This window comes from Penicillium mononematosum (genome assembly GCF_028829835.1).
Source record: "Penicillium mononematosum strain IBT 11891 chromosome Unknown utg000003l:1.0-8172316.0:1.0-8177699.0, whole genome shotgun sequence".
Classification (NCBI taxonomy): Eukaryota; Fungi; Ascomycota; class Eurotiomycetes; order Eurotiales; family Aspergillaceae; genus Penicillium; species Penicillium mononematosum.
Window position 1 is genome coordinate 8,050,177 of NW_026643273.1, and position 21,849 is coordinate 8,072,025.

General features: G+C 51.8%; 9 protein-coding genes across 9 annotated transcripts; 7 read left to right on the forward strand and 2 right to left on the reverse strand.

Moving 5' to 3' along the window:
* Positions 1-68: 68 nt before the first annotated feature.
* On the forward strand, positions 69-1,220 carry N7519_008059 (uncharacterized protein; the record flags this gene model as incomplete). Its single annotated transcript, XM_057294835.1, has 4 exons — positions 69-189; positions 242-515; positions 558-690; positions 726-1,220. 4 exons carry the CDS (start codon positions 69-71, stop codon positions 1,218-1,220), a joined length of 1,023 nt encoding a protein of 340 aa, XP_057149646.1.
* Positions 1,221-1,657: 437 nt separating this feature from the next.
* N7519_008060 (uncharacterized protein) lies at positions 1,658-2,473 on the forward strand (the record flags this gene model as incomplete). The annotated part of the gene is made up of 1 exon (XM_057294836.1): positions 1,658-2,473. The coding sequence occupies one exon, from the start codon at positions 1,658-1,660 to the stop codon at positions 2,471-2,473; it is 816 nt and encodes a 271-aa protein (XP_057149647.1).
* Positions 2,474-3,653: 1,180 nt separating this feature from the next.
* N7519_008061 (uncharacterized protein) lies at positions 3,654-4,142 on the forward strand (the record flags this gene model as incomplete). Its single annotated transcript, XM_057294837.1, has 1 exon — positions 3,654-4,142. One exon carries the CDS (start codon positions 3,654-3,656, stop codon positions 4,140-4,142), a length of 489 nt encoding a protein of 162 aa, XP_057149648.1.
* Positions 4,143-5,620: 1,478 nt separating this feature from the next.
* Positions 5,621-7,655, forward strand: N7519_008062 (fungal specific transcription factor domain-containing protein; the record flags this gene model as incomplete). Its single annotated transcript, XM_057294838.1, has 7 exons — positions 5,621-5,665; positions 5,862-5,949; positions 5,988-6,359; positions 6,410-6,669; positions 6,726-6,856; positions 6,921-7,115; positions 7,160-7,655. 7 exons carry the CDS (start codon positions 5,621-5,623, stop codon positions 7,653-7,655), a joined length of 1,587 nt encoding a protein of 528 aa, XP_057149649.1.
* Positions 7,656-9,761: 2,106 nt separating this feature from the next.
* On the reverse strand, positions 9,762-10,094 carry N7519_008063 (uncharacterized protein; the record flags this gene model as incomplete). The annotated part of the gene is made up of 1 exon (XM_057294839.1): positions 9,762-10,094. The coding sequence occupies one exon, from the start codon at positions 10,092-10,094 to the stop codon at positions 9,762-9,764; it is 333 nt and encodes a 110-aa protein (XP_057149650.1).
* A 1,049-nt stretch (positions 10,095-11,143) lies between these two features.
* On the reverse strand, positions 11,144-12,247 carry N7519_008064 (NAD(P)-dependent alcohol dehydrogenase; the record flags this gene model as incomplete). The annotated part of the gene is given in 3 exon segments (XM_057294840.1): positions 11,144-11,735; positions 11,815-12,105; positions 12,117-12,247. The coding sequence occupies 3 exon segments, from the start codon at positions 12,245-12,247 to the stop codon at positions 11,144-11,146; spliced, it is 1,014 nt and encodes a 337-aa protein (XP_057149651.1).
* Positions 12,248-14,068: 1,821 nt separating this feature from the next.
* Positions 14,069-14,845, forward strand: N7519_008065 (PKS/NRPS-like protein biosynthetic cluster; the record flags this gene model as incomplete). The annotated part of the gene is made up of 1 exon (XM_057294841.1): positions 14,069-14,845. The coding sequence occupies one exon, from the start codon at positions 14,069-14,071 to the stop codon at positions 14,843-14,845; it is 777 nt and encodes a 258-aa protein (XP_057149652.1).
* A 20-nt stretch (positions 14,846-14,865) lies between these two features.
* On the forward strand, positions 14,866-15,978 carry N7519_008066 (polyketide synthase; the record flags this gene model as incomplete). Its single annotated transcript, XM_057294842.1, has 1 exon — positions 14,866-15,978. One exon carries the CDS (start codon positions 14,866-14,868, stop codon positions 15,976-15,978), a length of 1,113 nt encoding a protein of 370 aa, XP_057149653.1.
* Positions 15,979-16,113: 135 nt separating this feature from the next.
* Positions 16,114-21,817, forward strand: N7519_008067 (PKS/NRPS-like protein biosynthetic cluster; the record flags this gene model as incomplete). The annotated part of the gene is made up of 2 exons (XM_057294843.1): positions 16,114-16,965; positions 17,021-21,817. 2 exons carry the CDS (start codon positions 16,114-16,116, stop codon positions 21,815-21,817), a joined length of 5,649 nt encoding a protein of 1,882 aa, XP_057149654.1.
* Positions 21,818-21,849: the final 32 nt, after the last annotated feature.

Here is a 21,849-nt window from a genome sequence, read left to right on the forward strand (position 1 = left end):
TCCGCACCTTAACTTTAGCCCTTGTACTTCGACACATCCCAAGTCTATATCCCTTGAATCTCTACACAATGCCTGCCACTAAGCGCAAGTCCGACGCCATGGACGTCACGCCTACGGGCAGTCCTACTAAAAAGATGCGCTTGACACAGCGCCAAAAACAGGCGCTGATGGACAATCTACAACTTGAAAGTGGGTTGAATTCTGGGTTTACGGAGTGAACATGGAACTAATTTTCGCACAGTCACCGAGCGGGCACGTAAGCTTCGTGCTCAATATGCTCTTCAAGCAAATGACCTCCGGGCGCGCATTGAGCGACGCGTCAATCGGATCCCAGTCTCGCTACGCAAGGCCAACATCGGCGAGCTGCTCGAAAAACACAATGCCGCCGCAAACAAACAGCACGTTGCATCGCCTTCCCGGAAATACTCGCCCGTCAAGGTATCGCGTAACATCGCAAGCATCTCCGTGGACCCAGAAACCTCTACCACACGCGACGGTAGAGCTCGGAGGGGAAGGTACGATATACCATAACCCCAATTCGTTTCCTTGACTGACAGAATGTGTAGCCACGATGGCCACTTCTCTGACAAAGAGAATGCCCCTGCCGGTCGCGAGCCCGAACTCAAGAACCCCAAGCGTCGCGTGAAGCCAGCCGGACCAGGCGGAGCCTCGCGCATGGCATCGCAGGAAGTACGGGCAATGAGAACCGGATTCTGTCTCCTAAGTCCAACAATTCCCGAACATACCCTCACTCACCCTTCCGTGCATCTCCCGAAAAGGGTCAACCATCATATCTGGCGCGCCCTACCTCCCCGTTAAAACCGTCCAGTCCGTTGCGATCACGTGGCGCGACTGTGTCTGCAGTTAAGGACCAGCGGCCTCCATCGCAGGCCCAGAGAACTACCACCCGCGCTGCTACAGGGCCCAAGACTATTCGATCACCTTTGGCGCGCCCGGCGACCCGACAGGGCGAGCGCAAGAATAGCACAGGGTCCACGGCGTCTTCGGGTACAACAGTAACCAAGTCCACACGGACTGGTACTGGGGCGAGAAAGGCCACGGCGGCATCTGCTGCGGCTTCCAAGAAGCCGACTGCTCGCGCGCAGGCTGCATCAATGGCTGTCAAGAATACCCCCACTACTGCTTCAATGCGCAAAACCACCGCTCCGGCTGCGACTGAAACTGCGACTCGGACTCGCGCGCTGCGCAAGCGTATTTAGGACTGTTACATGAACGCACAGATTTGTCTTCCTTTCTTGGAGTTAGTTGGGACTGGTTTTTTGAGCGTGGGTGATTGCATACTCTGCAATGAACAATTTGAGCCTGGGTGCTGTCTTTCCTGCTTCTTCGGCGCGATATCATAATAGGTGTTTCCTCGAGTCGAGTATACATTCATGGTTTTTGTTCGGATATCTGAATCAAGTTCTTTCAAATCAATACCGTACAAAGATCATAACCCGTCTTGATCGGTCTATGTGTAACCAGTCCGAAACAACATCCCACAGCGAATACGGGACCCCTGTCACTCTGCTACCACCCAATTGGACTGCTTTCCCCCAATCACACCGCTCTTCCAGCGAGTCCATGTCAACTCCTGCCCACCATCGTAGCAGTGGCTTCGCCTCATACCGGGAGCATTTGTCTCCGTGCTTCCAGAATGGAAATCATCCGAGAGAGTAATACGTTCAAAACTGTCGATGGCAAACTCAAGTTCTGTTGGAAGAGTCTCTACGTGCGTCAAGACGGCATCGTATACTACGGGTCATGGAACGATCGATCATCGAACCCTACCGATATCAGTCAATTCAAGAAGTTGACGATCATCAAGACGAACGAAAGAGGCCCCAAAATCCACTATACATGGGCTGTGGCATCAGGGCAAGACTGTTACATAAAAGCGCCGTACATAACCGATTTCATCCGTCCAGACCTGGAGGATGATATCCAACGCGAGCTTGAAGTGTGTGAAGTCCTACGCCGACATCCACACCCGAATATTGCTACTTACTACGGCTGTCGAGACGAGAATGGTCGGGCTACTGGTCTTTGCTTCAAACGATACAAGGACACCTTGTTCCGGAAGGTCAATCCTGAATGGCTGAACAAGACTATGTTCCGGGCTAGTGGTCGTGAGCATGTCGATGATTCTCTCAAAGAGAACTTCCATGGGATTCTTGATGGAATCAAACACCTTCATTCTCTCGGCCTTGTGCATAATGATATCAAACCGTCTAATATCATGCTTGATGAGCATGGTATCCCGGTGATCATTGATTTTGGGAGTTGTCGGAAGACAGGGGAGTCATTGGAGACCAGCGGAGTTGGACAGACGGATGGATGGCATGATCCAGCAAATGATCTTGTTTTGGAGACAAATGATCTGGATGCCTTTGAAGAGTTGGAGACCTGGCTGTTTGGGTCTGTAGATGATGCATATCTGTTTCACGAGGAGGATTGGTTGGAGGAGTGCTAGATTGAGCATGAGACTTTTCCATAATAATGTTGATGGTAATACTACGATCTCCAGAGCATAGCACCCCTGAGCAGCCGTAGAGCCAACTGAGCCTGAGCATATCACTGAGCATCCTGATCGTAGGCCACCTGGGCAACCTTCCAAGGTTGGAAGGGACTGCACATATTACTAAACTTAGACACTCGCCCAGATGGGCACTTCAACTGATCCCTGCTACACAGGATGGCCCCCTTCACTTCCACATTAAAAATGGTGGGCTGAGTCAGGTGTCGATGAAAGATTCCACTTTTATATGGAGAACACTACCAGTGATACTTCCGTACAGACTGTCAAAACTGGCTACGACTATCTAAACGACCCACTTGGATAGCCTCGTCAATAATAGCGGCATAGAGGTAACAAGATCATCGTTATTAGTGGGACGGGATACATCTTGACTAGAAATTTGGATGTGCGGGAGCTGCAGGGGCTTGGCCTTACGAATACTATACATACTATTGTGAGGAGTGTAGCGAAGACCAGGGAACTAATGGTGGCTCTGCTTCTACCTAGGTACTCCCAAACATCCGGGATAGGAAGTCAATATCGATTCGTACTGCGGCCCGTTACTTCTAGTCACCTGCTTTATGCGCTTGTTTCATGAACTTCCACTGACGAGGCTATAGAGCTGTACCTTCTCAACCAGGTATAGGTTGCGGGTGGCTGATTCACTTGGCAAATCTTAGTGTGGGGGCCACACTACACTCCACATCCAGAGTATGGGGCCAAAGTATGTTGTATGGAGAGTACTAACGACTACTATGTAGGACAACTCGATCCAACAGTACTCGTTTACTCCTATTTGATGTTGAAGGTTGACCGTGCATAAAGTCAAAGCTGATCTACAGTAATTGAGAACCTTGGCTTGGAAATGTTGGTCCACTTACCACGGCCTGGAGTACTATAGTAAGGGTGAGCTTCCTATCCAGATTTCGACCTCGATCTCGGCCCCAGGGACAAGAGGTACAGCCTTGCAGCATTTGCATTGTTACGTAAATATCCTAGTACAAGACTGTCTCGGTGCGAAGAACTAAGGTATATAAGCTCCTATCCCTCTTAACTTCTTCGACTGTAACATCTATCAAACCAGAAGCAATTTCACTTATCTCGCCTTCTCTCCTACTAGACAAAATACGACAAAATGCATATTGTGTCTCTCCTTGCCCTTTCCGCTATAGCGACCACTGCTATAGCCGGCGAGAACAACATCAAGTTCCTCTTCAAAAGCTCGGCCTCCCTCGGTATCAAAGGCTCCGGTAACGGTTACTCCGGTGGCTTTACCCTCTTCGACAACGATGACAATATCCTCTTCGAGAGCGAAGACGATCTCCCTACTTGCACGCGCGATACCAACCACATCGAGATAACTTCGGACTGCTGGGAGGGAATTTGGGACTTTAGTTGCGGGTCCTCCTTTAGCGGCATGCCCGGAGCATGCAGCGCGTACGCCCCTGATACTACAGAGACAAAGGGCGAGGCAAACGACGAATATACACCTAGTCCTTTTGGCAACGGCCAGAAAGGCGAGTGTAGTGGCACCATTACTACTTACAGTGATGGTGAGTGCACGAAGGATAGCCTTGTGACGATTCTGCGAACCTACCAAGGAATGTATACCCATGACGAATAGGAGCCTGTATACTATCGCACTGGTTCAATTTCTGGACCATGAATTGTCGTCAGGTTCTCTCTGTCTATCTATTTATTTCCTGTGTTGAGTTACTGTGTATGGAGGGTTAGTGAGACAAGTGCCCATCTACTTACCTTCCGCGCCTTCGATGTAAATACAGCCCAGTGACATACATACAAGCTGTTACCATATATGACCCTATTCATATACAAACCAGACTGAAATAGGTGCTATCAAGCTAGCTGGTATTACTGTAAGGTAGACTTCCGCAAGACCCAACCGGACCCGGACCCAACCTGGTCTGGGTTGGATTCTGAGTCGAGCCCTTCAACTCAGCACTGGGTTAGGGCCCTAAACTGGGTCGTAAACATTGCAAACATACCAAGATCTCGGATTATATCAGTTATGCGTTTTCCGGCTAACGTATTTCACTACCGAGCCGGCCACCCAAAACGCGTCCCTGAATTAGATCTTACCAATTCAACCACCTACCATCCCACTAATTCGCTCCCGAAGCTCTAGAAATTCAGTAGAGTAAGAGTGCAGGATCTTATTAGCTATTTAGCTATTGAGGAACAGAACTAAGCACTATTTCTCTTGCTACTCGTACGTTTTAACGCACCGTGTTTAACTTTACGCGACCGCCTATCCGGCTATACTTAACGAAGTACTACGGGCGCAAATTCACCTAAATTAATAAAAATCGAAGAGGAGTCGCTTTGAAAATAGTTATTCTCTATAGATCTACGCGGAGTAGCACTGCGGCCTTCTTCTATACGAGAAGAAGCTTCTCGAATTGCTGATTGAGAGATTTTGTTGACAGATCTGCATCATCCTGAATCGCTTTTAGCATGGCAGGGGCTAATTGCCGGTGACTGGCCATTAATTGCTTTGCGATAGTTGAGACGAATCTCCTTGCATTACCATGGTCTAGTTCGCCTTTCTTGAAGAAGAAACTAGCCCCTAGTATCCCTTTCCTTTTTAACGACTCTATAAACGTCCGGGAGATAGTAGACTTCCCGATTCCTACTATACCATTTAACCAAAATATGTATTTGTCGGATGTCTCGGCCTAGTTTATAATTTAGTGAAGGAGATCGGTTCTAGTGCCCGAAAGATACATTTCTCTATACTCGTTCTTATATAAGTCATATAATACTCCTTTCGTAATAGGTAGGCTAAACCTTTCTATAAAAGCTTAAAGAAACTCTAATACCTCGTTATCAATTTTAGCTAGTCGGGACTCTACTTCCTTCATATTTTATAAAATAGTATCTAATATGTCGAAATAAGTCTAGTAGTATAGCTTCTACTATTCTTCCTTAATAGACGATCGAAGTTCTATAATACGTTAATTAGTTATCGGTATAACACTAAGGGGCTGCACATATTACTAAGCTTAGACACTCCCGAGGTCACTTTAACTGATCCCTGCTCGCACACAGGATGCCCCCCTTCACTTGCACGTCAAGGTCTCGATGCTCGATGTGAATATTGCGACCAATCGGGCAATACCCTACTCGGTATATACGGAACTGCAATGCAGCTATCCTGGAAGCCAGGATATTCTCTCTCCAATAGGCCCGTGAGAAGGACAACCCGTAGGACCAATAGGAGGTTGGGAAATGCGGATGGACCTCAGCGCTTTGTGTTCATTGCAGAGAACCCTATGAGAGATCGTAAGACTATGGACATTCTACCATTTATCCACCCTCCTAGACGCCTGTTGAACCTATCACTAATTACGAGGCAAAAGACTCAGATCCCGATGGTATTGACCTGTCCTTTGTCTGGCTAAAGACTACTGGTAATCTACGGTGGGCTAACATGAAACACTTTCACAAGTCAACGTTGCCGAGGAAGCCAGTCCGTCCGTAGAGACGCCATTTGGGGTCTCAGGTGATGCATCGACCAGGGCTGCTGATTCCCCCGACCTTGAGGGCGATTCTAGGACAGCCGAATTCCAACTGCACTACTGCAACAGCGAAGACCAAGGCCCATCTCCATGTTCATCCAAATCAACAGAGGACGGGCAGCTACGATTAGCTGAGGAAGAAGACATCGACCTTGGCACTTTCTGTGAAAGGTCGAGTCAACTAGCTACTATAGAGTCAAGTCCCGTGGCAGCTTCAGACCTCCCCAACACTACTACATCTATACCACCGAGCGTACTATATAATAATATTTGCCAGCGGTTTGGGCCTATCCTTGAGAGATGTTCGCTTATTCTGCTCCCACTCCTGTGAATGACCACTGACAAGCCATAGACAACATGGAATTCTGCAAGATCCCTTTAACGTCCGACCTACAGATGAATCCGTTTCGATACCACAGAACCGTCGTCCCGGAACCTATATTTCTGGTGCATGCCGTGATGGCTTTAGCCGGGCATCATGTTGAGAGTCCATCAGCCGATAATCATCGCCATACAGCACTAAAACGCCTCCGTGAGAGCCTCAACTCGTCCGGTAATATGGAAGATGGCTCGTCCATGCTTGATGCAATTATGATTTTGTTTTCCTTCGACGTCAGTTTGCACCTTCATGATGCTCGGATGTAATCCAAGTTGATAATGAAAGTTAGGAAACTCAATCCACCCTTGGATACTGGAGTACACATCTTAAGGGAGCATATGGACTCATCGAATCGTCCGGTGGAATCAAAGCATGGACGACGGCCGCTCGGGCAGAAGCTCAAATAGGATTGCTGTTGTGGTATATCAACCCCCCCATCCATGTTGCACAACATAGTCCCGGCCCTTCCAGCTAAACTATTTAGGTGGGATGCCATAACCAGTCTCTTGTCCCGGGAAGACTGCGTGTTCCCGTACGCATACGTCGAAGCGGTCCTGTCGAACCCCGACGATCGGAAGTGGAATTTCTTTGACCTCTGTGGGTGCCCGCACAGTGTGGTCACGCTGGTCATGCAAGTGGCACGTCTGAGCGCCGAAAAACGTCAATCGTCGTCCATGCGGTACGTGACCTTTGACGCAACGGTGATTGCCCAAATCGAGCAAGCCCTCGAGTCCTGGCATCACATTCCCCTGCCGCACTTGCCTTCGGTAGCGAAGAGGACATCCAACAAGATCAGGATTGTATGCACTGCTCGGAGGCATGGAGATACGGGCTGCTGCTCTACATCTACCGCGTTTTCCGATGGGAGCCGGGAAGCCCAATTCCAATGCACGTTGTCCGTTGGGCCCGGGTCATCGTGGATCATGTGGTCGCGTGTCGCGACGAGAAGATGGTCTCCCGGCAGGCGTTGCTGCCACTCTTCTTCGCGGGCTGCGAACAACGCGATCGATCGGTACGGCAGAAGATCGTCCAGTTCTGCTCGGTGTGGAATGACCGGACGCGGTATCAGATGTTTGGCTGCACCATCCCGTTGCTTGAAGAAGTATGGGCGGAGCAGGAGGCGAAGGGCTTTGAAAACGTATGGTGGGGCCACGTCGTGGATCGACAACACACCTCCGAGTCTTCTTATCCGTTGCAAATGCGGCTTTGCTTTGGATGAGCCAAATAAAAAAAAGTCAACGGATTTCGTTGTGTAGCGATTGCTCTAGCATATATAGCATAGAACGAATGGTGTGCAGCCAAATAAATTTCGAGGCAGTTATGTGGCCGTGCCTATAGCAAGCCGTTGTAGCAGGAGAGGAAGGAGGGTCCATGACTTTCATTTACTTGTAAGGCTTTTTTTCCCTAATGAAGTAGTGTCTGCATTCGGAAATTAGCCAATTTAGGTAATGGGTAATGATACGATGAAGGAAAACTTCGTCTCAATTCAGTCAAGATACGTTGCGAAGATCTCCCTTCGCGAAAAAGACAATTAGTTAAGGATCAATTTAGGGAATTTCCCAATCCTTGTTTCTCAGATCGGGTTCACGCACAAGCCGATTTCCCAAAGGCGCATACCCGAAAGGCGATATGATGGCATCAGGACGCTGGAGTCCCCATGTGGTCCTAGATAGCCACAGCTACAGTAAGGTGTACCAACAGCAGCCTGTTGTACACAATCAATCCACCTTCCCGTCTTTGTCGATGGGCTCATTGCTGGGTTGATCGACCATGTCACAGGAGAATATTTATGTGGAAGACTCGCAACTTGTGAACGGTATTTCTGTATGAACTGCGTGCCCAACCTCGGGCCGGTGAATACGTGCCGTTGCCAGAGGTACCAAGCCAAGCCCATATAGGCAGTAGTGATGAATATAACGACACTGAAGGGCGCAGGTATCAGATTTCTGAGCTCAACAGGTCCAATTCGGCTTTGAGAAAACGTCTTACCTAACCCAATTCATGTTGGTAGCAGTGATTGGCCGAATAATTGGAAAGCAAGCCACAATGTCCAGAAAACAAACCCACACGCAGCTAGTGATGTTGACGAATGATCCCCATCTTCCAAGATTGAAATGTCGTCTGGGAAGAACGCTAGAACGCCCCCTCCACACAGCGATTCCTTGTGGAATGACATACGAGGTCATCATAAAAACTATATTGGCACTGACCATCGACGCAAAAGCAGTAGTTGATCGCAGAAAGATTAATCCGTAGAGCTAATAAAGTTAGCCTCAAGCTTTGACATACTTTGGATAACTTTACCGTAGCGAAAACGGCCGTTAGACAGGCAGCGTTCATAGGCATTTGGTGCTTTGGGTGGATCTCTGCCAGCCATGTTGATAAAGGATAGCAGTTGTCCCGGGACGCAGCCCAAATTTGCCGACTCGAACCTGTGATATTGGCGACGGCGCATCCAAACAAGCATATCGCAAAAGCTGCCAAGAGTAAAATGGTCGCGAAGTCGCTTCCCGTAGCTTGGAGATAAACCTCAACTAGGCCGATCCCGCTTGGAGGGTCGACAACTCTTTCTATGTCGGTTATGACATACATACATGCAACCGCAAAGGGCCAGGCTGTAGATGTTAGAGTCATATATATCAAAAGCCGCTGTTACGATATGGGTATTTTACCAGTGACCAGTCCAATAATTACTGGATATATCTTTTTCACTGTTAGTACAGATATACAGGCAATTATACAGGGAATGTGGAAACCTTACCATGACCTTGGGTGCATTAATAGACGGAGAAGGGATTTCTTCGGCCAAATGAGCACCAGCGTCCGTACCCATAAAGCCGTAAGTGTTATTCAACAAGCACAGGACGAAGAGAAAGCTTTTGTCATATGACCGATTCAGATTTGTTGTATCTGTAAAAACCCATACACTAGACTGGTAGTTCGGAGCGGCGCATACAAGAATGACCAGGATAGTGACGAGGAGAGTTGATACCGAAAAGTAAACTTGAATACAGGTTAGCAAGGAGTTGATATGGTTTGGGATCCTTCTACCCACGAAGATATTGATTAAGTGCTGGGAGGGACCGTGCGGCATATATGTTGAGTAGGACAGCTAGCCAGAGGACTGCAACATAGCCAAACCATTGATGCGAAGAGTTGGGAGTGTACCCTTTCACGCAAATCTGTAATATAGCCAACATTGTGGCCGCAACAAAATTGCATACGCTTGCGAGGCCTAGCCACCAGCCACATGTACTGACACAGGCCGACCTATCCACGTTAGGCACAATGATTGAGTAGAATACGCCATAGCAATTGATCGCGCTTACATGTATGACGCAAAAGGTGCCCATTCCGGACTCGCAACTTTGAACGACCAATAATATTGTGCTCCAGAGTTTGGGAAAGCCGAAACGAGCTCCGCCATGCCGAGCGAAACGACGAGATTCATCAAGGCAGCAATGACCAGAGTCCATATAGTTCCCGATGACGAGGATTCGGCCAGACTGGTTCCGATAGCGCTCCCGAAGCCGTTCCACGTAGCCGTCAGCGCGAAGCCTAGGGAGAAAAGTGACAATAGTGAAAACCGCCTGGGCATTGCCGGTGTATACCCCTGGGCCTCGAGTTCACGATCGTCGGTGTCAATATGTTCATACATTGGGATCGAGCCGGGAATAACTGACAGGGTGCAGTCGTAGTGAAGAGCCAAAACATGGGATGGAGGTCCGATCCGCTACTGCGTGACCAAGTTCCAGGAGGTTTTGTACTATTGCGAAGCCCCACGATTCATAGGCGGTGTGATAAAAAAAAATCTAATATTTATCACCTCGGTGACAAGGGGGATATTACCTGAAACAATACATTTTTGAGGTGGCGTACTCAGGAAATGGAGCTTCCAAGGAAGATTGTGAGACTTCCAGGGCTACCTAGGTAGGAAGGAGGTGGAGTCAGGGTCCAGATACACGCTAAGCCAAAAAGAGCCATTGCCTGATTGGGATTGGATTCCCGAAATGGTTAGGATTATCCATTTCCGTTCCGAGGGATTACCTAAATAGGTACCTACCTAGATAAGTACCTCCAGGGCTACTAGTAGGTATTAGTCGACATGATGTGTAAACACGTGAGAGAACGGCGTCGCCCACTGCACGAAAATGTTTACAGATTTCTCAAGCGGGATAAGACATAGTCACATATCATGTCTAATCAAGTACTCGTTTTAAACCGTGCAAGTACATCTGTTGACGTCTAGTTAGCGAATTGATAGATACTTCTCCCAGCTGGGTCTACGGGTGCGGTTTACCAGGTTTAGCAAAAGAACTGAAATGAGCCAAATCCGCCAATACCTAGAGCCATATGCGTATGTTGCTAGAATAATATGTAGCCCAGCACAACTCCAAGTGATTACCATCATGTCACAGTTTGCACCGCTTATTTCTACCAACTTCGATTCACTGGTAGATTTTGAATAAGGAAAATGGTCAGACGAATATGCGGAGAGCATTGTATGGCAGCCGAATCCATAAACCAGTTTATTTCCAGTGTTCAGTATACAAAAGCAAGAGAGTAAACGCTAGGAATATTGCCGTGAATCCACGACAAGGTGATCACGTCCTGCTCCTGGCCCTGGCCAAACAATTCCATCTTTTCCCCACTCAGGCCCCAAATTCCTCGTCATAACCCACCAGACAAGATCGGTACCGGACATTGCTAGTTTCTAGCTGGTTGATCGCTGTTTGAATGCCTTCTTTTGATATGGGGACCTCCTTTACCCAATTTAATACCCTTGCTGGCTGCCAAGTCCAGCATTTCCAGAACCTCGCGCCGACCCCCGAGGTTTGAAGCGCCGATGGAGCAGCCGTTCCCGATGAAGTCGAAGGTAGAGACCTTTAGGCCATCGCCGCCGGGCACGCCCACCAAGTGGAAGCGTCCGTGCACGCCCAGAAGGCTGAGGTACTGTGTTAGCGGAAAGTCTTGGAAGGAGCTTGCCGTGCTAATGATCAGATCAAACGTCATTTCATGCGGCTGGTTCCAGCCCTCCTCGTTCGTGGCGAGGAAGCCGTCGGCCCCCATTTGTCTCGCGTCGGCCTCCTTGTCGCGTGATCGGGAAATAGCCCACACCTCCGCATCAAGTGCCTTTCCAAACATGATGGCGTAATGGCCGAGGCCCCCGATACCCACCACGCCAACCTTCATGCCAGGCCCTGCGCCGAAGCGTCTGAGCGGACTATACACGGTGACGCCTGCACACATCATGGGGGCAGCATCACTGCTAGCCAAGCTATCCGGAATTGGAAATACCCTTGACAGAAAGCGGGAACAGCCACGAGTCAGCGACCAGGGACACCCCGTGCGGTCTCGTCCGGTTATGGGAAACTCACCAGTATTCATGGATCCGCGTGTGGGATGAGTATCCGCCCTGGGTCGTGCAATCCGTCCCTGGATACGGTGCCCCATAGGCATTGACCTGTTCTTTGCAGTAGGTTTCATTGTTGTTCTTGCAGTGGCGGCAGTCCAAGCAGGAGTAAACCTGGGCCCCGACGCCGACTCGCTGATCCACCTGTGCGAGTGTCACCTTCGGGCCCACGCGGAGAACCCTCCCAATGACCTCGTGGCCGACAGCAAAAGGGTAGGGCATCTCGCCCCAATCGCCGCGAGCGGTGTGCACGTCACTTGCGCACACCCGCAGCATTCTATCTTGATATCGACATCGTAATCTCCAAAAGGTCGCGGCTCCCAAGTACGTTTCTCAAGATCGAGCCATTTTTCAGCGCTCGGGACCTGGAACCCAGTAAATTCCTTGGGATAAGACATGGAGGAGATAGGAGCGAGATGTCTTTCTGCACCGAGGCAATTAAGCTTGAAGTTCAATGAAGATCGGAAAGGTCCAATATGATGAGAATGAGTATAGACAATTCATACGGAGCACGACTTCAGCTAGTGCAAGAGGGAGGTCCAGGGCTTTATATCCTATCCGCTGACCTATGTACTTCTGCCACTGCATCACATGAAATCGCACATGCCCCAATTTCAGCGATCTCGACTCTTTCCGACAACCAAAACAACTTGACATGGGTTGAGACCTTAATGACGTCGGCGCCCTGGCTGGCTAGACTCCGGGACGCGTATTAATCTGCACGCCATCAATTTAAGAAGAGGGGTCGATGGAAGTAAGTCAGCATTAGATTCATGTTACATTTGGCCTGGTACTCGGGGTTACTGCGTATCAAAGCTGTCTGATTTGCAAAGCTTGACTCAGAGGCCCCATAGCGGCTCGATGAAAAACCCCTCAATATAGCCCTAGAGTGGTGGAGGGGTTATGGTTTATCAACATTGAAACAGAACATCCGGTCCAGATCTTGACGTTCGACTTCTCCACTCATCAGCGGAACTAGCTATTGGCCGAACATCAAGACGGGCTACATTGATGTATGTACGTATGTATCCTACATGTCTAAGAAACAGGAAGTGGTCAACGGAAGTGTCAAATAGATGCTGATGATGATCTAAGTACTGCCATGAAGCTCTCTACGTAGCTTCCTGGGGATAAAGGGACAATGGGCCAAAAGCCACAAAGGACCACAAATGGGACAAAAAGAGGTCTATCAACTTGCATGTAGGCATCAACTACTAGTATTTCACTGATATTACCCAGGGCATTCACAATTGGTAGACCCACTACGATCTGTCCCTACTCAGTCATCTTCTGTATTTAGTTATCCAACCTAATCAGGAATGTATCAACTTCCTCTTTATGCAAACGAAATCCTTCCAAGGTTCTTCCGGACAGAAAATCCTAATGGTGCCACCTCGTATATGACCTTGGAAATCCATGCATGGCATACCGGCCCGTACCGCCTTGTCGGGATCGACGGACGGGATCGGTGGGTCCCATCTAAGAGGATCCAACCTTGGAAGGACCTCGGGATAGCGCTGATTACTGTGGTAGGCCGAGATATCTAGATAGATAGCACTGTATGTTACCTAGGTATACTGTCCAATATCCCGAGGGAAAAGAGTCGTATGATTTGAGCGGGGAACGATAGACTCCCCCGCTGATAGCAAGAAGCGAAGCATGGGGATGCATTCCAAAGTACCCGATTAACCTGAATCCGTTGGTAAGTAGTGAATTGGTGCCCATACTCTCGTCCCAGAAAAGGTACATGTGCTAGCTTTGTAACCCCGGTATATGAATTTCCCTAGGTGGCCACTGTTCCCTTTGTACTTGTGACGTCCCAATCAATATCTCCTCTATACCTGGAGTGAGGCATTCTTCCACAGGGCGGATTAAAATCGGCATCCGTATGCGGGATATTTTGCTTCCACTAGGCTCTTCCTCCTCCCTGCAATGCAACATACAAGGATATCTCTAGCACTTTGTAAGCCGGTATAGAATGAGATTCTCCCTATCCCCTGTCGGGGGAACGGCTTGGAGCGAAGACGCGACGACAAGCTTTAGGAAAGGAATCCAAGTCAATTCACATGTGACTAGACATGGACCTGGCGATGCTATTAAAGACGACTTTTGCATCCTCTATCAATTCAACCAACACCAACAGATACTCTTCGTTAACAGATTTCGAGAGCGATTGAATCACTGTAGTTATTCTCTTTCCCTCAGCAAATACACGGGATATGGATTCCATAATCTCAGACGAGGACCGTTTCACTCTTGTTGAGCAATTCAACGCCACCGAAGACGCCACGACTTTAGGGTTTTGCCTCCCCGAGCTCTTTGAAAAAGTAGCTGAGCAATATTCCAACAACATTGCCGTCATCTATGCCGATACTCAACTGGACTATGGAACACTCAATCAACTTGCGAATCGGCTGGCTCGCATCTTAGTGGATAAGCGAGGGGTCGGCCGTGGAGATGTGGTCGGTGTGGCCCTTGATCGGTCCATTGACCTGATTGTCGCAGTGTTGGCGGTGGTCAAGGCTGGGGCCGCTTACGTGCCCATTGACCCGGCCTTCCCTGCTGAGCGGGTGACGCACATGGTGAATGATGCGGGTCCGAAGCTCGTCGTTGTTAGTGATAGCACCCTCACGGCTCTGTCGCCGTGGCGAGATGTCTGCCTCAGTATTGATGCGGTACGGGGTAACATGAAGCAGGTTGACAGAAGCAACTTAAGCACCCAGAATGTGCGGCCAGAAGACCTCGCATACGTCATCTATACCTCCGGGTCGACGGGACGCCCTAAAGGGGTGGAGGCGAACCACGGAGCACTGTGCAATCTCCTGCTCTCGATGCAGAGGGAACCGGGATGCGCCCCCGGGGATCGACTGTTGGCAGTAGCCACCATCTCATTTGACATGTCCATCCTGGACCTCCTCCTACCGCTGGCGAGTGGTGCGACGACGGTAATCGCCCCTACAGGGGCTCTTCGAGACCCGGGGCACTACTCGAGTTGATAGAGCGACATTCAGTAACCATGATCCAGGCGACCCCTTCCTTTTGGCAGATGCTGCTGGATGGCGGCTGGCAGGGTCAACCTCGGCTGGTCAAGATTCTGACGGCCGGCGAGCCCATCTCGCGTCGACTGCTCGACCGTTTGCTCGGCTACGCAGACATGGTGTGGAACGGGTATGGCCCAACCGAAGCGACCGTGTACGCGAGCGTGGGGAGGGTGAGCCGAGACGAACAAGATATAATTATCGGACATCCTATCACAAATTTTCAGCTGTACGTCCTGAATCCGGAGGACCTAACACCCATGCCGGTCGGTGGGCTGGGTGAGGTATACATCGGCGGTTGCGGTGTGAACTGCGGGTACCGTAACAATCCGGACATGACCAAGGAGCGATTCCTCGAAAACAATCCATTTCATCAGGGCCGGTTGTACCGTACTGGCGACCTGGCCCGGTTCCTCGCCCCAGGCAAGCTCAATCTCGTGGGCCGTGTCGACAGCCAGGTTAAAGTTCGGGGATACCGCATCGAGCTGGGAGACATCTCAGCGGCCATCACGGAGCATGAGGAGGTCTCGGCGGCTGTGGTGGTCACCAGGGACGATCAGCTTGTCGCCTACTTTATGCGCAAGGATACCAATCGCCAGGGACCTCTAGACCATGCCTTACGCGCGTGGCTAGCCCAGCGCCGGCCGGCTTACATGATGCCCGCCTGGTTCGTTGAAATGAATAGCTTTCCGATGACATTGAATGGTAAGATCGACCGAAAGGCGCTCCCAGATCCTACTAAAGGAGCTCGAGCCATCACCGCACAACCCCAAACAGAGCTGGAGCGTCGCGTGCTGGCTGTTTGGTCGCAAGTCTTGGGCCATGCCGGCATCGGGATTAACGACAATTTCTTTGAGGTGGGGGGGCAACTCCCTTCGTCTTCCACGTGTCAAGGCAGAGTTGGAGGAAGTCCTGGGCCGACCAGTGCAGATAGCAAAACTCTTCGAGTACTACACCATCAAGTCTCTAGCAGCGTACCTCGAGTGCAGCCAAAACGAGGAGCATACCACCACAAACGGGAGGCCTCCATCTGGTCCTACTTTCCCGCAACAGGCACAGCAACAAAACCCAAGCAACCCTCCCAGTTCTAGCTGGAACAATGAAGACATCGCGATCATTTCAATGGCATGCCGGCTCCCCGGGGGGAATCACCAGCCCAGAGCAGTACTGGGAGCTGCTTGAGAGAGGGAACGATGTGATAACGGAGGTACCTCGGGACCGCTGGGATGCTGATGCGCTGTATGACGCCGACCCGGCTGCGCCGGGCAAGTCATACTGCCGACGAGGGGGGGTTCATCCTGGACGGCGTGGACTCGTTTGACGCCCCCTTTTTTGGAATTTCTCCACGAGAAGCCCGCACACTAGATCCGACACAACATGTGATGCTGGAAACGTGTTGGGAAGGGTTGGAGCGTGCTGGGTACACCATGGAACAGCTCCGCGGGAGTCTGACGGGGGTGTTCATCGGCCATAGTCAAGTGGCCGCTCACAGCGTCAGTCGAGACCTCGCTGATTTGGATGGATATGCGGTCACCGGCTCCATCGGGGCCACTCTCTCGGGCCGGGCATCATACATTCTGGGATTGGAGGGCCCGTCCCTGACGGTGGATACGGCATGCTCATCGTCCCTAGTTAGTACGCACTTGGCCTGTGCATCATTGCGACAGGGGGAATGCGATATGGCAGTGGCGGGCGGAGTCACTCTGATGCTTTCCCCAGGGCTCCTAGTGGAGTTCAGCCGGTTAGGAGGCATCTCGCCCGATGGCTCCTGCAAGGCGTTTGCGGCCGACTCACAAGGTACCGGCTTCAGTGAAGGCTCCGCCGTTCTCGTCATGAAGCGACTATCCGATGCCCAGCGTGACGGCGACACCATCCAGGCCGTGTTACGCGGGAGCGCTATCAATCATGGCGGACGCCGTGCTGCAAGCCTCACAACGCCGAGTGGCGGTGCCCAGGTACGCCTCATCCGTACCGCCCTCAGGGCATCCGGGCTGACACCGAGTGACATTGACTATGTTGAAGCCCATGGCACGGCCACTAAGCTAGGCGACCCTATAGAAGGCACTGCGCTAGCGGAAGTATTCTCCAATCGCCCCCTATCCCTGAGACCCATTATGGGTTGGGTCAGCGAAGTCGAATATCGGCCATACCCAGGCATCCGCCGGCCTAATGAGCGTGTTGAAGGTCGTGTTGGCCATGCAACACCAGATGCTTCCAAAGAGCTTACATGTCAGGGAGCCAACTCCATTGGTGGACTGGCGCAAAGCTAATATGGCACTGGTGCTGGAGAATCGGCCATGGCCGTCTACCCACACGCGACGCGCGGGCGTAAGCTCGTTCGGAATTGGCGGTACTAACGCTCACGTCGTCGTCGAGGAAGCACCACCCTCATCATCCATAATTACCGAACACAGAAATCGTCGATCATTGCTACCTACGGTACCGTTTGTAGTGTCGGGGCAAACCGACGCGGCCCTACGTCAACAAGTTAAGAGGCTTCGCCGACACCTTGAGAATACCATTCCTACGAATGGCAGCGACTACCTAGGTGACGTGGCTTACTCGCTGGCGGTCAAGCGCACCCATTTCCGCCAACGCTTGGCATTTATTGCCAACGACAAGGTGGACCTGCTGAAAAAGCTGGCCTCTTACGCAGACGCCCGGATGAGCGAGTTGCAGCCTCCGGCCGGCGTTATCCGCAGTATCAAGATGGGATACACTGATGGGGAGTCGGACCTAGCCATGTTGTTTACCGGCCAAGGGAGTCAGCGGCTAGGTATGGGCAAAGGACTGTATGAAGTCTATCCCACCTTCCGCAAAGCCCTAGACGAAGTCGCAGCATACTTCCCAAACCTTGAAACGCCTCTCTTGGAAGTCATGTGGGCCGAACCCCAGAGCGAGGCCGCCAAATTACTCAACCGTACCGACTATGCGCAGCCCGCCATATTTTCCGTGGAGGTGGCACTGTGGCGGCTATGGCAGAGCTGGGGAATCCGTCCGCAAGTTGTGCTAGGCCATAGCGTTGGAGAGCTGGCGGCGATCCACGTTGCGGGGGTTTTAGATCTTTCCGATACATGTCGACTTGTGGCTGCCCGTGGCCATTTAATGCAAGCCTTGGCCGGGACCCGAAGCGGGAGCATGGTGTCGCTGGAGGCTACCGGAGCGGAAACAACAGCGGCAATGTCCCTTCTCGACGTACAGGACAAGGTCGACATCGCGGGCTATAATACGCCGACGCAAACGGTGGTATCTGGGGACAAACAAGCCGTCGAGGTCGTGGCGGCCCATTTCGCTAGGCAGCTCGGCCGTAAGGTAAAGACGCTCGACGTATCGCACGCATTTCACTCGTCGCACATGGACGATATGCTGCCAATTTTCCTGGCCGTGGTGAAGACGCTGCACTTCAGCCCGCCCAAGGTGCCCGTAATCAGCAGTCTGACCGGCCTACTGGCTGAAGAAGGACAACTGGAACAGCCCGAATATTGGGTCCAGCAGGCAAGGCAGGCGGTTCGCTTCAGTGACGGCATTCAGACAATTTACTACCAGCAGGGGGTCAAGATATTCCTGGAGCTCGGTCCGCATCCCGTGCTGTTGGGCCTCACAGCGGCGTGTCTTGCGAGCTATGAATCTCATGATGATGATGATGATGATGATGATGATGATGATGATACGTGGCCTGTGCTCCTAGCCTCGCTCACAACGGGCAAACAGGACGACATCTCGGTCATGCGACGCAGTCTTGCCGAGCTGCACATGAGACATGTGCCCATTAACTGGCTCGCATACTTCAAACCATGGTGTTGCCAATCAGTAACGTTGCCAACCTATGCCTTTCAGCGTGACCGCTGGTTCAGACAGCCACGAGCGTATGTTTGCCTCAATGGCAACGCCCTGGCAGACAGCGACCGGACTGACGGGCCTCCCTCCGGCGGGGACAGTGATCTTTTCCAATTCGAGGTCACCTGGCGCCGATTGGACAAGGAGAAGGTACAGCTGAGGGGTAGTGGCCGCTCGTGGGGTTTCATTTGCCCGGCGGGTAAAGGGGAGTGGGCATCAAAGGTCACGAGGGCCTTGTCCCGGGCCGGGATACGGTTGACTCACGTCCAGCGACTCGAGGAGGCCCGGCAGCTAGACGGGCTGCTATGTCTATGGGATATATTGTCCTGCACAGATGTTCCACGCCAGGCATCTCAACACACCACACAGGCGCTCACCCAGCTCCAGATGGCGGCGAGAACCAGCTTCCCGCTGCCAATCGTTTGGGTCACTTGCCAAGCAGTAGGAATTGGCGGCCACGAGGGTGATTCTGGTCAGGTGAATGGACTGGCTGCCGGGCCTCTGTGGGGTTTGATGCGCGCCGCTCGCAATGAGCATCCAGACATTCGCATGCGTCTCATCGACCTGGGTGAGGAAAAAGGGGCACAAGAGGCCCTCCTCCTCGCGCTAACACTGGCAGAAGAGCCCGAATGCGCCGTAAGACAAGGACGGGTATTAATGCCGCGGCTACAGCAGGTGAAGGGGTTGAAGCCGGTTGTCGAGCAGCAGCGACCCCTTCTGCGCCAGGATGGTGCTGTGTTGATCACTGGCGGCCTTGGGGGCATCGGCAAGCGCGTGGCTAGGTGGCTGGCGAGCACGCACCACGTTCACGACTTGGTGCTAATATCGCGCCGCGGCATGGAAGACTCCAGTGCTGAAGCATTCGTGGCCGAGCTATCACAATTCGGCAGTAGAGCTACAGTGGTTGCCTGTAACGTCGCAGATTTCGAGAGTATCAAGTTAGTCATGACCATGTTTAGTGTACAGAGACCATTACGCGGGGTGGTTCATGCGGCCGGCGTGGTGGATAACGGCGTTCTCTCGGCCATGACACCGCAGCGATGTGCCACAACATCTGCGCCGAAGGTGGATGGCGCTTGGAATCTTCATCGGCTGACTCAAGGCATGGATCTGGATGTGTTCATGATGTTCTCGTCGATTGCGGGGGTTCTGGGCATGCCTGGTCTAGGGAACTACGCGGCTGCAAACACCTTCCTCGATGCACTAGCTCACCAACGTCGCGCCCAGAACCTACCGGCCACCTCAGTGGCATATGGGGTCTGGGAAGGAGAGGGTATGGCGGCTGGGCTGACGGGTAGGACGACATTGACTCACCTTTCCAAATTCGGTCTAGATCCGTTGAAGCCCGAAGAAGGCCTGAAGTTGTTGGAACAGGCCATTCGCGGTGGCCGGGCGCTCACCGTGGCCGCGGCCCTTGACCCAAGACGACTCCGGATCTACCTCGAGAATGAGCTTGCGGAGAGGGACGGCATACCATCGTTCTATAGCAAGCTGTTACGTGAACCGGAAAGCAACGGGGGCAGCAACAACGAGCCGAGAAACGGCGGCCGAAGTGGGAAGCTGCGCACGGCGTTGAGCAAAGCGCCTGCAGAGCAGCACGATGCCATTGTTCTGGCCATGGTTCGAGAAACAGTAGCCGAGGCATTGGGATTCCCGTCAGCTAACCAGGTGGATGTAAATATACCTTTACAGGATATCGGGTTCGATTCATTAACGGCCATTCTGCTGCGCAACCGGTTGGCCGCCCTGACTAGCCTCAAAACGCTGTCGGCTGGGAACATCACATGGCAATATCCAAACCTTAGATCCCTTAGCCACTTCTTGCTGTCTCAGCTACAGTCAGAGACACCAGCACGGAGCAAGCAAAGCTGCTTGGCGTCGGATTCTACTTGTAATCAGCCGCTGAGCAGCACGCATACCATGGAAGCAGTTGGGAAAGGTTACCTCGACCCTGACATTACCTTCGACAATATAGACGAAGTTCCACGTCCCAGGTCTGTTTTTGTCACAGGGGCTACAGGCTTTGTCGGTGCCTTCATTCTACGCGAGCTTCTCGAGTTGGGTATCGCCGCCCACTGTTTGGTACGTGCTGAGGGCGTCAAACACGGCAAGCAGCGGTTGGTAGAGTCGCTCGCCAGCTACGACCTCTGGAAGCCCGACTATGAGTCACTACTCAACCCGGTTGTTGGCGATGCAGCAAAGCCTCTGTTCGGTCTAGCCAACGCGGCTTTCGACGACTTGGCCAACTGTGTCGATGCCATTTGCCACTCAGGCGCCCTAGTCGACTGGATGCGGCCGCTGCACGATTATATTGGCCCGAACGTCATTAGCACGCATGAGGTCTTACGCCTAGCCTCGTGTGGCCGCGGGAAGGCAGTCCATGTTATCTCTACCCTTTCAACCTTACCTATACATCTGGGCTATCAGGTTCCCGAGTCCGATCGAGAATACGGCTACTCCACCTCCAAATATATCGCAGAGCGCATGGTGGCCGCAGCGCGATGGCGCGGAGCCAAGGCCTCTGTGTACCGTGTGCCCTTTGTCGCTGCCTCTGCCGCGACCGGTCACTTCCGAGTCGACCGGGGCGATTTCTTACACAACTTGATTGCTGGAAGCATCCAGATGAGAAGTTTCCCCTGCTTAGACGCCGATCTTTCCGTCGTGCAACCCGTCGATTACCTGAGTGAAACCGTTGTTGCCATCATGGTCCACAACAGGTCTCGGATTGGACACGACTTCGACTTTGTCAACAAGTATGCAGTGAGCTGCAATTATTTCTTCAAGCTCATGGGTGGCGATGACGCGGGTACGCTTTTGCCCTTCCATGAATGGCAGCTGAGAGCATTGGCCTACGCTGCCGCGCATCCGAAGAGCGCATTGGCGCGTATTGGGACCATAATCGACGGCCTCGCCGACGAAAATGCCGCAGCTGCGATGCTTAAGGGCCTACCGACCGGCGAGCACGTACTGGGCGGCGATGTCTATCCCGCGCCACTGGTTGACGAACAAGTTGCCCGTCATTATCGGAGCCGCATTGATATGTACAATGTTGATAGGTCAATTTCAAGCTTGAAGCCAGGAAATCTGGAGTGAACCTAACCCTCCGTGTACAATACTGTCAAAGG